A 13,433-nucleotide genomic window follows, 5' to 3' on the forward strand; every position below is an offset into this window, starting at 1 on the left:
GCGAAAGGAGAGACACACCCCACAAAAGCGCATCAGTTCCACACACCAAGGGCACGCCAACTGGGGTATGGACCTCAATGCAGGAGCAACCTTAGGAGAGAAAAACTAGCTCCAGCAAAGCTCTCCGTAGCACCTATCACCGCACCCTACTTAGAAAAAAGCACCCCCACATTTTAGGGAGATAATTTATTTTGAGTCATTGGTTACTATGAGTAGTTTCCCAGAAATCTTATGCTTTTTTCAAGGTGGGGGATCTCAATTTATGTTGAATGTGGAAATACAAACAAAGGCTGTGGAATTTTCTTTGTGAAGCGTTGTGATCAGGAATATCTGGTTTATTTATATGTGAAGGAATGTGTTTGTGTGTGTGTGTGTATATACGCATATGTATAGTTATATATCTGTGGTGAAGCCTTGGGTTTGTGGTGTGGGGTCCAAGCAAAGGAGAGGGGGATTTCCCCACTTTTGAAAGCAGGAAATTTTTTAGTCTTCATGATTAGCATTCAGAGATAGAGGAGCATCATCTCCCATGTGGTTTTGAAACCCACCTGGGTTTTGAGAAAGATCGCTCCTGGGAGCAGGGCACTTTTAGTGTTGGCCTCTTGGCTCTGGAATTTCCTCCCGAGGAAAAACTAAGTCCAGCAGCTCCATAGAAGAGCAGCCCATCTTCATTCTAAGGGCGACGTTGGGGTTAAGGACTTCAGCGCAGAAACTCCAGGGCGAGGTCCCATTGTGTACATTGTGCAGCTCCTGTCTGCATCCGTGGTGGGCCTGGTGGGGCCTCCGCTGCCAGCTGTCCCCAGCGCTGTATTCCTGAGACTGGCCTTCGGGTGCTGGGAGCCTCTGGGCTCTCTCCTCTGCCGTTGCTGCACCGGATTGTTTTATTAGAGGTTTTGTGTTGTGAACAACAGAGTTGTGATCGGCAGGCAGGAGTGACTTTTTAGGTGGCGAAAGGGCTGCTGAAGAGGGCGGGGGGTTGGGCTGGCCCAGAGGGGGGGCTGCTGCCGGCCTGTTGCTCCAGTGCAGAGGGTCCCTGCAGCCAGTTCCTTTCTCCTGCTGGCCTTCCTCCCGACCAGCCGTTGCCCCTGGCCGCTTGTGCAGCTCTCCCTGACCGCTCTGCTCTTCCATAGACATCCCGGAAGAAGAGGCCAAATACTGGACCAGGAAGTTGAAGCAGATGAACTTTTTGGAGGACGGTGATGAGGTGCGTATTTGGCCCTTGCTGATGGGCTCCTACCCCTGCCTGGGCTTTCCTTTGGGGCTCTGAAACCAGCTGCTGAACTCTCCGGCCAGCTTTTCCACTGCATCTCACTCAGCCCCTCCGTCCCACCCCCAAAGGTCCACAACTCTCTGCCACAGCCTCCCTGGCAGATCTTTTGCCCCGGCAAAGCAGATTGGGGCCAGCCGCTGCGACCCTGGAGGGCCCTGCCTCTGGCGGCCTCTTGCAAGCCATGGCCAAACCTCTCCCCCAACGCAGGTGTCCCCCCCCCCCAGGGAATGGAAAACTGTTCCGAAGACAGACCGTACTGCCCCTCCCCCCCTGCACTGGGGGTGGGTGGGTGGGTGGGTGGGCTAGTGTGCCTGCCTCTCACCTCCTCCTCCTCCTCCTCCTCAGATGTTTGGGGCTGAGGTGCTGGGTGGGAGCGTAGGGGGCTCCTTGCGCAGTCCGAAGGCTCTGGCTTCTGTGTCGCCTTGCTCAAAGGCAGGAGGGGATCCAGTGCAGCTTTTCCATGGGCTCCGGGACTTCTGCCCTCGGAGTACAACCTCCGCCGTCGGACAGCAGCCTGAGAGACCCTTTTGGGGGCCCTGAGATGGCACTCTGTGTGTGTGGGGGAGTTCTTGCACCTGCAGAAGCAGCACGCTGGGTCTTGGGTGCTGGAGAAGGATCCCAAGAGTCAGGCAGGGGGATCAGGGTGGGCTCTGTCCCCCTCCCCAAGGGGGGAGTGTTCTGGACCACAGAGTGCCCGTGTAAAAGGGCAGGGGTCCCCAAACCAGGTTGGGGGGAGATGAAGCCCAAGAACGCCCCACCCCTCCTGGCCCAGTGGATGAGGCCAAGCTCTGTAGGGTGGCGTTTTCCGCTCAGCGGAAGTCCCACCTGCTGTGCCCCTGTTGACTTCCTTGCTTACCCCCACGAGGCTGCCTTCTCCTGGCTCAAGCCGGGGGTCCACTCCAGACCAGCAGTGGGTCTCCAGGCCCCCCGCCAGGGACCATCTGCCTGCTAAGCAGATGCTCTCCCCCTAAGCCACGACCCTTTATCCGTCCGCTCCCAATCCGTGATGGCTTCCAGGACAGTGGCCACAAACAACCCAGAAACGGCCGGGTTGAGAGTAGGTTTGGGGCGGTCCTGGCCCTCCGAGCCCTTCTGCTGCCACTTCCTTCCCACTTGGCCCCTTCAGTTCTAAAAGGCAGATGGGGTGGCCTCTCTTGCCTGGGAGCGGAACCGAGTCTGTCCGTGCCCCTCTGGGGGTGGGGAGTGAGGCCCCCCCCCCCGGGCTGGAGGCCTCTGCAGCAGAGCTCTTGGCCTTCCGTTGCCAAGTGTGAAGGGGGGCTGGGGGGCCCCCAGTAGACGAGTCCACTTTTCAGACCCGCATGGCCCTCCCATCCCATGATGGGAAAGAGCCGGAGGCCCCCCTTGCGGGTGGGGGGCTGCTTTTTTAGGCCAGGGGCCGAATCCGGGCATCTGTCGCATGTGCTCATCCGTTCGCCTTCCTTTCTTGTCTCCTCTCAGCATTTGTTCGGGGAGGACGTCTCGGGCCAGGCCCTGCCGGGGGCTCCTTCCCAGTGCTGTAAGTCAGCCCTTTGTGCTTCTCCTTTGCCGTCTTTGATGCTCCCTGCAGGTGGGGGGCTGGGGCCTCTGGAGGGTCAGGCCTGATGCCAGGGGGGCAGAATCGGGCGGGGGAGGGGGCAGATAGAAAGTTGCCGGACCTCGCCCCCCCCCCCTCCAGGGGGTTCTCAGAGGACTTCGGCCGCTGTGCTTGATGCCCCTTTCCCCGGAGCTCCTACATCTCCGGCCCACCAAGTGCCGGCTGCCATTGGCATGGGCGGAGGGAGTTGGGCCCCCTTGCCAGGCGTCTCTGTGCAGGGCCAGTGCACAGCTCTTGGGTGGGAAGGGGAGGGGAGGGGTGGGCACCAGGGCGGGGGGTCCTGGCAGTTGACTCAGCATATCTTCCTGATGGTGCAGTTGAACATCCTGGGCTTGGAATTGGGTTGACTCTGTGCATGTGTGTGGGCATGTGGGCATGCGCATGCCCTTTTCTCTGCTCTTCAGCCTTCTTTGGAAACTTCCCAGGACTCTCAAGTCACTGCGATGGGCGGTGGGGGGGGGGCTGTTGTCCTGCAGTGCAGCCTAGGGAGAGCAGGGGGATTGGGGCCAGTTCCAGGGCTGGAGGGACTCTCCTCTTTGGGCTGAAACCCTGTTTGGGGTGGGGGGCTGGCCCTGCAGGCAGCATCCTTATTAGGTGTGGCTGGTGGGGAAGCACAGGGTGTCCTGGTCTACGTTCATCCTTGAGTTGCCTTTCTCGGGGGGTGGGGGGTGGGGGCTGCTGGACCCTCTGCAAGTTTGATTCTGAAGGCTTTTCCCTGCCCCTTTCTCCGTGGAGTTGGCGGGAAAGTCCATTGGCTGCCTTTCCTTCCAGGCCTCTTGGGACGTGGGGGAGAAGAGACCAAAAGTTGTCATTCCCGGAGTTAGGCCAGCTCAGCCTGGGGGGCTGGAGGTGGGGGGCGTCTGTCTCCCAGATGGTTTGGCCCTTTCCCCTGTGGGGCTGTGGGGGAGAGGAGGCACTGGCATCGCAGATGCCGGAGTAAAGGAGGATTGTCCCTCTGGTGGGGGAAGAAACAGAGCAGGGTGGTCCCCACCATGGGGCAGGGCTGTGTTGAGATGGAGTCTCCCCTTCGGCGGCCCATCCCTGTAGGCGGTCAGCTCTTTGACCGCAGCCAGGATTTTTCTTTATGCCAGGGGTCAAGCCAAAATTCTCCCATGAGTCTCTGCTAAAATATGTATTTAAAATCAATCTAATTGCACTTGAAATGTAAAAATAGGAAAGGATCACGGCACACTAAATCCTTGTGTATGGGAGTGAAATCAGAGACAGAGAGGTTCCCACCCGCCCCCTGATCCTGGTGTTTCTCCAGAGGAGAGGAGGTGCTGCGTTTGAGACTCTCGCCCAAGTGCCTCCAGAAAGATTAGATGTTTTCATGCAACCCACCACTGAGGCACTCGGGGGCGGGGGGGGGGGGATAGGGTGTGGCTGTCTTTTGTGTGTGTTCCTGCTGCCAAGCTGCTTCAGCCTTGCGGGCCCCTCTGAATTCAGGACCCCCAGAACGTCCCCCGGTTGACAGCCTCACTCAGGACTCACAGGCGGTGCCGTTCTTGTCTCGTCTCATCTACTTGAAACAGGCTGATTTGCGTGACACTCAGATGATGCTATCAAAAGCGATTAATTCATCTCCTTGGCTGCGTGATGGAAGCAGGGCTGAGCACAGAATCAACTTTCCCACAGCAGCGTTGCCAGCCGGGGATCTTCTCCTTCTTCACACAGCAAGATTTATTTCTGGGCATCCATCCATCGTTTCAGGCATTCTCTTGCCACGTTTCCTGCAGAAAGAACGGGTGGAGGTGGTGAAAGTGGCTCCTCATGCCAGGAAGGGTCGCGGGGGGCCAAGTCCCACTTAAAACGTAGTGGCAGAGGGAACAGTCCCCCCCCCCCGTGCATGCTCATGAAATGCGCCCCTGCACTGGCTCCAGCATGACAGCCCTTGCATGAAGAAGCTCTGTTGGGAATGGCAGTTTTCATCAGAGGGAGAGGAAGGAGGGGGTGCTGGTGAGAGCCTCCCTGGTCTTCCTTCCTTCCTTCCTTCCTTCCTTCCTTCCTTCCTTCCTTCCTTCCTTCCTTCCTTCCTTCCTTCCTTCCTTCCTTCCTTCCTTCCTTCCTTCCTTCCTTCCTTCCTTCCTTCCTTCCTTCCTTCCTTCCTTCCTTCCTTCCTTCCTTCCTTCCTTGCTTCCTAAGGCGGGGGGTGTTTTGTGAGGTGGAGGCAACCGTCTTTCTGGGCCTTTCTTCACTTGGCTATCTGAGGAAGCTTCCTTCCTTCCTTCCTTCCTTCCTTCCTTCCTTCCTTCCTTCCTTCCTTCCTTCCTTCCTTCCTTCCTTCCTTCCTTCCTTCCTTCCTTCCTTCCTTCCTTCTGAAGGCGGGGGGTGTTTTGTGAGGTGGAGGCAACCGTCTTTCTGGGCCTTTCTTCACTTGGCTATCTGAGGAAGCTTTACAAATAGATAAGAGAGAAGGGAAGTGAAAGGCAAGGGAGAAAGAGAAAGATACACCCAACTGAATGCAGAATTCCAGAGAAAAGCTAGAAGAGATAAGAATGCCTTCTTAAATGAACAGTGCAAACAAATAGAAGAAAACAATAGAACGGGGAGGACCAGAGATATTTTCAAGAAAATTGGAGATGGGAAGAGAACGTTTCATGCAAAGATGGGTATGATAAGGGACCAAGATGGTAGGGACCTCACAGAAGCAGAAGAGATTTTAAAAAGGTGGCAAAATTATACAGAACAACTATACAAGAGCGAGCTTAACATCCCTGATAACCACAATGGGGTACTTACTGACCTGGAGCCAGACATCCTGGAATGTGAAGTCAAATGGGCCTTAGGAAGTCTGAGCAACAATAAAGCTAGTGGTGGTGACAGCATTCCAGTTGAACTATTCAAAATCTTAAAAGACGATGCAGTAAAAGTGCTACACTCAATATGCCAGCAAGTACTCTTTAAGTATTTGAAAGGTTGTCACTTGGAGGAGGGCAGGATGCTGTTTCTGCTGGCTGCAGAGGAGAGGACACACAGTAATGGGTTTAAACTTCAAGTACAACGATATAGGCTAGATATCAGGAAAAAGTTTTTCACAGTCAGAGTAGTTCAGCAGTGGAATAGGCTGCCTAAGGAGGTGGTGAGCTCCCCCTCACTGGAAGTCTTCAAGCAAAGGTTGGATACACACTTTTCTTGGATGCTTTAGGATGCTTAGGGCTAATCCTGCGTTGAGCAGGGGGTTGGACTAGATGGCCTGTATGGCCCCTTCCAACTCTATGATTCTATGATTCAAATTTGGAAAACTCAACAATGGCCACAGGATTGGAAAAGGTCAGTTTACATTCCAATCCCAAAGAAGGGCAATGCCAAAGAATGTTCAAACTACCGCACTATTGCACTCATTTCTCATGCTAGCAAAATTATGCTCAAAAATCCTACAAGCTAGGCTCCAGCAATATGTGGACCGAGAACTTCCAGAAGTACAGGCAGGATTTCGAAGAGGCAGAGGAACTAGAGATCAAATTGCCACCATACGCTGGATCATGGAGAAAGCTAGGGAGTTCCAGAAGAACATCTATTTCTGCTTCATTGACTATGCTGAAGCCTTTGATTGTGTGGAGCACAACAAATTGTGGCAAGTTCTTAAAGAGATGGGAATACCAGAGCATCTTATTTGTCTCTTGAGAAACTTATATGCAGGTCAAGAAGCAACAGTGAGAACTGAACATGGAATCACTGATTGGTTCAAAATTTAGAAAGGAGTTTGGCAAGGCTGTATACTGTCGCCTTGCCTATTTAACTTGTATGCAGAGCACATTATGAGAAAGGCGGGGATAGAGGAGTCACAAATTGGGATCAATATTGCAGGGAGATATATCAACAACCTCAGATATGCAGATGATACCACTCTAATGGCAGAAAGTGAAGAGGAACTAAAGAGCCTGTTGATGCGGGTGAAGGAGGAGAGTGCAAAAGTTGGCTTGAAACTCAACATCAAGAAAATGAAGATCATGGCATCCGGCCCTCTCAATTCCTGGCAAATAGATGGGAAGAAATGGAGATTGTGACAGATTTTATTTTTCTGGGCTCCAAGATCACTGCAGATGGGGACTGCAGCAAAGAAATTAAAAGACGCTTACTCCTGGGGAGGAAAGCTATGGCAAATCTAGACAGCATCCTAAAAAGCAGAGACATCACCCTGCCAACAAAAGTGCATTTAGTCCTGTAGTCAAGGCTATGGTATTCCCAATTGCAATGTATGGCTGCGAAAGTTGGACCATAAGGAAGGCCGAGCGTCAAAGAATTGAGGCTTTTGAACTCTGATGCTGGAGAAGACTCTTGCGAGTCCCTTGGATTGCAAGGTGAACAAACCGGTCAGTCCTAGAGGAGATCAGCCCTGACTGTTCTTTAGAAGGCCAGATCCTGAAGATGAAACTCAAATACTTTGGCCACCTCATGAGAAGGAAGGACTCCCTGGAGAAGAGCCTAATGCTGGGAGCGATTGAGGGCAGAAGAAGAAGGGGACGACAGAGAATGAGGTGGCTGGATGGAGTCACTGAAGCAGTCGGTGCAAACTTAAATGGACTCCGGGGAATGGTAGAGGACAGGAAGGCCTGGAGGATCATTGTCCATGGGGTCGTGATGGGTCAGACACGACTTCGCACCTAACAACAACAACATATCTTGCTCTGCCTGTCTCTCCCAACGGGACTCGGGACAGCTAAGAGCATGTAAAATACACCAACACACTGCAGACAGTTAAAAATCTGACCCCCTTAAAACTGGTCCCCCACCGAGCGTCTGGGAGGTGGGACTGGGGAGGACGCAGCGGAAGTAGACCAGCTGCCTGGCGGACCACCTTCTCCCAAAGGCCCCCTGGAAAAGAGCAGCCATGTGTGTCTCGTGGAGCCTAGGGAGGGCTCTCAGGCACGCTCCTTGTTGGGCAGCTGGCTCCACCTGAAGGGGGTCCCTACCAAGAAGGCCCCGCCCCCCTGTAGACCCAAGGCAGGCAGTTTGTGGACCAGGGGTCTCCAATAAATGCTGAGGTTGGAGAAGATTGGGGAGGGGGGGGATCGTGCAGGGAGAGGTGGTCTCAAAGGTATGAGGCTCCCAGGCGCTTTAGGCTTTTAAAGCTCCAACACTTTTGGTTGGCACTCATTGGGGGCCAGTGCAGGGGCCGTGGGAGAGGGGTTAGATGCGCTGCCAGCCCTCTGGCGGCTTTCAAAGCATCTTCAAAGGCAGCCCTCCGTAGTCTCAACTCCAGACGAGTGCTGAGTGAGTCGCCACGGCAAGGGCCCCGGAGGCAGATGGCGAGCCAGTGGCCAGGTCCGGCGTAGGTGGTCGGAGGCAGTCTTTGTCTCCAAGGGAGAGTGAAGAATCGAGCGAGACTCCCAAATTCCTGACGACAGGCAGGCCCCGTCATGGGTGGGTAGAGGTGGCCAGAGCCTGCAGTTTGGGCTTCCCCAGTCCCTGGATTTCTGTCTGGGGTAGGTTTAGCCTGGGAAGGGGGGGGGGGGTGTTGCAGCCTGTGGGGGGATGGAAGGCTTCCTGCTCCCCTCTCAGTCATGGGCCCCTCCCCCTGGTGTCTCACAGGCAGCCCTTTGGAAATGTGGCGTGTGGGACCATCTGTGGCAGCAGGAGGCTGGGAGAGTTTGGGCAGCCTTGGGTTGGTTGGTGGCAGACTTCTCTGCCATGCAAAAGCCCACGTAGGTGGCCAAGGGGAGCCCTCTAGCCGTCCCTCTCCCTTTCTGAGGAATCACCCAGGCAAGGAATGCTGACTCCAAGCCATATTTTGGGGTGGGGGGGTGGGGGGCACAGAGCAATCACACCAGGCCTGCTTTTGCAGTCCTGGCTGGGAGGTGCCTTCGTTGGGCTGGCTGTCGGAGCCCCTCCGTGTCCGGGCAGGCAGGGCTTTTGGCCACGCTTGCTCTGGACACCCTCGGGCTCCGGTCTCCTCTGTGCTGAGTCATTCTTCCTGCACCGTTCAGCCGTCAGCCACGACACAACACGCAGGGTCTCAGCGCAGATCGGAAGTGGAGGTGGGGGCGGGCAGCCAAGTGGGGTGGTCCTGTCTTCTGGAGTGCTGTTTCCTTGATGTTCGCCGGCCCCCTCCTTTGCTGTCCTCAGCCATTGTTACCCGCTCTCTGCACTGCACTCTGCCATGTCTTAGATAGTTTTTGTGTTGCTTTGTATGACTTATGCTGCCTCATTAAATTGTTTTCAGAATTCTGTAATCTGCCTTGACAAAGAGAACTATTATCCTATCCTGTGGGAACAACTGAAAAGGAAAAGCAGGGGGTCTCTTCCACCAGATCTATGGCTGCCCCCAGAGGCTGTTGTCCTTCTCTGCCTTATGAGATGACCAGAGTCCCTGGGAAAGGCTGCCAAGACGAAGCCCCCCCCCCACCCGGATGGATGCCTCCTGCAAGTAAGCCCCCCCCAGGGGGGGCTTCCAGCCTGTTGCCAGGCCCAGGCAGGGCTGTGCAGGAGGGGCTGTTTTTGGTGGTCGTTAATTCAGAGCTTAGCCGTAAGTCAGAACCTGCCCGAGAGCCCTGGAGACACGTGGCCTGCCTTGCATCACAGGGAGGGAAGTAAATAAAAATCAGAAATAACCCAGCGGGTGGGAGGCGGCTGGGCTTGCATTTGGGGGGGGGGGCTCAGCTTGCGTGTTAATGACCTGCTATCAGAATGCGCATCCCTAAGGGACTTAAGGGTGAGAGAGGCCCAGCTGGAGGAGGGAGGGGGTCAGGTGGCTGCCAGGCACTCACCTGTGGGGTGGGGGGGCTGGGGCTGGGGCTGGCAGGTGCCTAGCTGTGTGTGTGATGCGGAGCTCCATCGGCCACCAATGCAGCTGCTGGAGGGCAGGTCAGATCCGGCTCCCCTGCCCGTGCTCGTGCATACCGTCATGCTAACGTTGAATGGATGTGCTTAAAGGATGACGCATACAGTATACCTGTCAAAGATGTGGTGTCCATCAGACGCTGGGTGAAAGTGTCAATCGTAATGTTTTTGTCAATTGTAATGCTCTGTCACCTGCTGGGCAGCTGGGGGGGGGGGCTCTCCAGGAGGTAAGTTGCAAGGGGATATTATGGTAAAGAGAGGAGACACACGCCCGGTGTTTTCAAATGCAGCTCACTGTTTTTCTGTACCTCTTCCATTTCTCTCCCCCCCCTCCCCACTTCCGTTTATTGCACGCAGGCACCTGGAATTATTTCGGATGGGGAGATGAGCAGAGTAGGTAACACCACAACGGCCCCTCACGGGTGGTGCAGTTCCACGGGGGCTTCCCCATGCTCCAGCCTGAGATAACGGGGAAATTCATGCGTGGAGAGCTGTGTGCTAGATAGTTCCGTGTTTTGCTGCTCGCTCTGTGTGTGGGTGTGGGTGTTTCTTCTCTGCTACGTGGAGGTTTGCTGCTTCCTATGACATGGCACATCAGTGAAGTGTCCCTTGAAAACTTCATGTCTCTTCTGTGGCGCCTCTTGGCACCTCTTGTGTGGGGCTGAGGTTAGAGTGGCTGAACCGGGGTTCAGGGGGGACCTGTGTTCAAATTCCACTCTGCCCCTCGCTTAACCTCGCTTGCCTGACAGGGTCAGGGGTGTGAGGATAAAATGTGCAAGGGAGAGGCACGTCACACACCTCAGCACTCCACGGAGGAAGGGTGGGAGAGAGCAAGCCCCTCTAGGGTGGCCATGTCCCCCTCGCCAGGGAGAAAGCCTTTGGTTGGGAGTTCAGGAAGTAGAAGCAGCACTGGAGGAATGTCACGGTCCCCCTGGCAGTGCCAGATTGGTCCTGACCCAGTTCCATCGGGGCCCTCAGCTCTTCAGGAGCTCATGCCACACCAGACTGGGGCCAGGCCTGGAAAGGCCAGGGATCCCCCGTTGAGTCACCCTGGCTGACCTTCATGTCCTTTGGGGACAGTCAGCCAAGTGGTTCGTCCCCCGCAGCCCCTCGATCATCTTGGGCAGCAGAAGCGGCTGTGCTGTCCCCTCTGGCAGGCTCTCCGATTTCCTCCCGTCAGGCCTGGGCAGGATTCCCTTCATGGCTGCCGAGGCTGGTGGTAGTCCTGGGGGGGTGGGGTGGGGGGCGGCAGCAGGGCCCGGGAGGAGGCCTGGCCAGGAACCCGCTTCTCGCTTGGAGCTCCGTTGGCATTGCTTCATGCTGCTTCTCTTGTTCCACAAAGTTGACGGAGCACATTTGCCGTGCTGTGGGCGCTCCCACTCATCGCACCGTGGCATTCAGTGGCCCAGATTTCAGGAGGGAGCGGTGGCTTTCCGCAGGCTACTGGGGGAGTGATGAAATGCTCGCTCTCCTTCTGAGTTTGAAGGAAGGCAGCTTTGACTGGCGCTGGCGACTCGCGATGGGTGGCCGATCAGAGCCCGCTCCTGCTGTCCCCGTCAGCCCCGTCTTTGCCCAAAGCGGCATCTTCCGCTCCACGCCCCTTGGCTGTCCCGTGGCCGGGCCGTTGTCGGCTCCAGTCTAGCTCAGAAGGATTTGTTTTTTCAAGAAAACTCCCCCTCGTTACCTAACCTTCTAATTATCCCCTGAAACGTGTGTCTGGAGCTAAGCAGGGGCGTCATCCACAGTCCTGTCACATCTGCTCCTGTCAGGCTGGTCCTGGCAGCATCCTGGGGCGGGTGAACTGCTGCTGCTGGCACAGGAACGCCTCCGCTGGGCTCCTTGCAGACCCCCAGCCCCCTTCCCGATGCCCCCACCGATGCCTGTTGTGGATGGGTCCGGGCACTTCTCTGCCCCAGAGCCTGGGGGTGTCCGAGGAGTGAGCTGCTGGCTACAGGGGGGAGCCTGGCTTGTTCTCTGACCCTCCACGGAATTCCCTTGCAGCTTTGTGGCCGGCCTCTGCCGCCTTCTGTCCTCATTCCCGCCTCTCGCTGTTCCAGAGCGGATGGCTGTAATCGCTAGGAGTCAGCATGGCTTTCTTAGGAACAAGTCATGGCGGACTAACCTCATCTCTTTTTTGGAGAAAGGGACTCCCTTGCTAGATCAGGGGAATGCTGTGGACATAGTTTACCTTGACTTCAGTAAGGCTTTTGATCAGGTTCCACAGGAAATTCTTACTGACAAGTTGGTAAAATGTGGTCAGGATCCTATTACTGTCAGGTGAATAGAGAACGGGTTGACAGATCGCACCCAAAGGGTGCCTGGAAATGGTTCGTCATCTTCTTGGAGAGGAGTGATGAGTGGAGAGCCTCAGGGATCTGTCCTGAACTCTGTGTTGTTCATCATATTCTTAAATGATTTGGATGAAGGAATGGAGGGGCTGCTTATTAAATTTGCAGGTGACACTAAACTGGGAGGGGTAGCAAACACAGCAGAAGACAGAATCAGGATACAAGGTGATCTTGAAAACTGGGCTAAAATTAATGAAATGAATTTAAGTAGTGATAAATGTAAAGTTCTTCATTTAGGTAGGAAAAATCAAATGCATCACACAAATGCATCACTATGGGATGGGTGAGACTCATATTGGCAGCAGTACGCATGAAAAGAATCTGGGGTCTTAGTAGGCCATGCACTGAACGTGAGTCAACAGTGTGACTCAGTGGCTAAAAAGGCGAATGGGATTTTGGGCTGTATTAAAAGAAGTGTAGTATTCAGATAACATGAGGTAATGTTACCGCTTTGCTCTGGTTAGGCTTCACTGTGTTCAGTTTTGGGCACCACAACTGAAGAAAGATGTAGAGAAACTGGAGCGTGTCCAGAGGAGGGCTACATAGTTCGCGAGAAGTTTGGAGACCAAGTTGTAGGAGGAAAGGTTGAGGGAGCTTGTTCTGTTTAGCCTGGAGAGAAGGCAACCAAGAGGGGGTATGAAAACCATCTTCAAATACTTGAAGGGTCGTCATAGAGAAAATGGAGCAGAGTTGTTTTCTGTTGCCCCAAAGGGTCGGACCAGAAACCAGTGGGTTGAGTTTAATTCAAAAGAATTTTCGGCTAAACATCAGGAAGAAGTTCCTTACAGTTAGAGCGGTTCCTCAGTGGAACAGGCTTCCTTGGGAGGTGGTGAGTTCTTTAGAAATTTTTGAGCAGAAGCTGGATAGTCATCTGATAGAACAGCTGATTTTCTGAATGTAGCCAGGTGAGTGGATGGGCAGGAAGGGATGTGCCAGGGTTTGTCTCTTGTGGCCCTTCCTTAGAATCATAGAATCATGGAATCATAGAGTTGGAAGGGGCCATACAGGCCATCTAGTCCAACCCACTGCTCAACGCAGGATCAGCCCAAAGCATCCTAAAGCAGTGGTCCCCAACCTTTTTATCACCGGGGACCACTCAACGCTTGACAATTTTACTGAGGCCCAGTGTGTGTGTGTGTGTGTGGGGGGGGGTAGTTTATTCCCAACCACTGCCCTAGCACTCTCTGATCGCTATGGTAATGTTTAAACCTCCCTTCAAAATAAGATACAGACACGCCACAACAATGAACATAAGGAACATTTTATTTTCGTGGAAACTTTAACTCATGACAATGACAAATCAATGGGAACCCTGAGCTGGTTTCTCTGCAATGAGAGTGATGGGAGACAAGGACACCCAAAGTGTGTTGTAAAGGGCCGGGGGGGGGGAAGGCGTCCTTCGCGGCCCACCTCCAATTAGTCGATGGACCACATGTGGTCC

At 54.5% G+C, this 13,433-nt stretch overlaps 1 protein-coding gene across 10 annotated transcripts in view; it reads left to right on the forward strand.

The window, feature by feature from the left end:
- The window catches only part of UNC13B (unc-13 homolog B), a 148,883-nt gene that overhangs the window by 19,591 nt on the left and 115,859 nt on the right, over window positions 1-13,433 (forward strand). For 7 of the 10 annotated variants that reach the window (XM_077346622.1, XM_077346623.1, XM_077346625.1 and 4 more), the window contains exons 6-8: window positions 1,131-1,204; window positions 2,729-2,786; window positions 10,002-10,037. In XM_077346622.1, the coding sequence (XP_077202737.1) occupies window positions 1,131-1,204; window positions 2,729-2,786; window positions 10,002-10,037 (168 nt within the window). The remainder of the gene's footprint in view (window positions 1-1,130; window positions 1,205-2,728; window positions 2,787-10,001; window positions 10,038-13,433) is intronic. The other 3 variants (XM_077346624.1, XM_077346636.1, XM_077346637.1) reach the window with 1 other exon arrangement.

The sequence above is a fragment of the Paroedura picta genome, chromosome 7 (assembly GCF_049243985.1).
Source record: "Paroedura picta isolate Pp20150507F chromosome 7, Ppicta_v3.0, whole genome shotgun sequence".
NCBI classification, from domain to species: Eukaryota; Metazoa; Chordata; class Lepidosauria; order Squamata; family Gekkonidae; genus Paroedura; species Paroedura picta.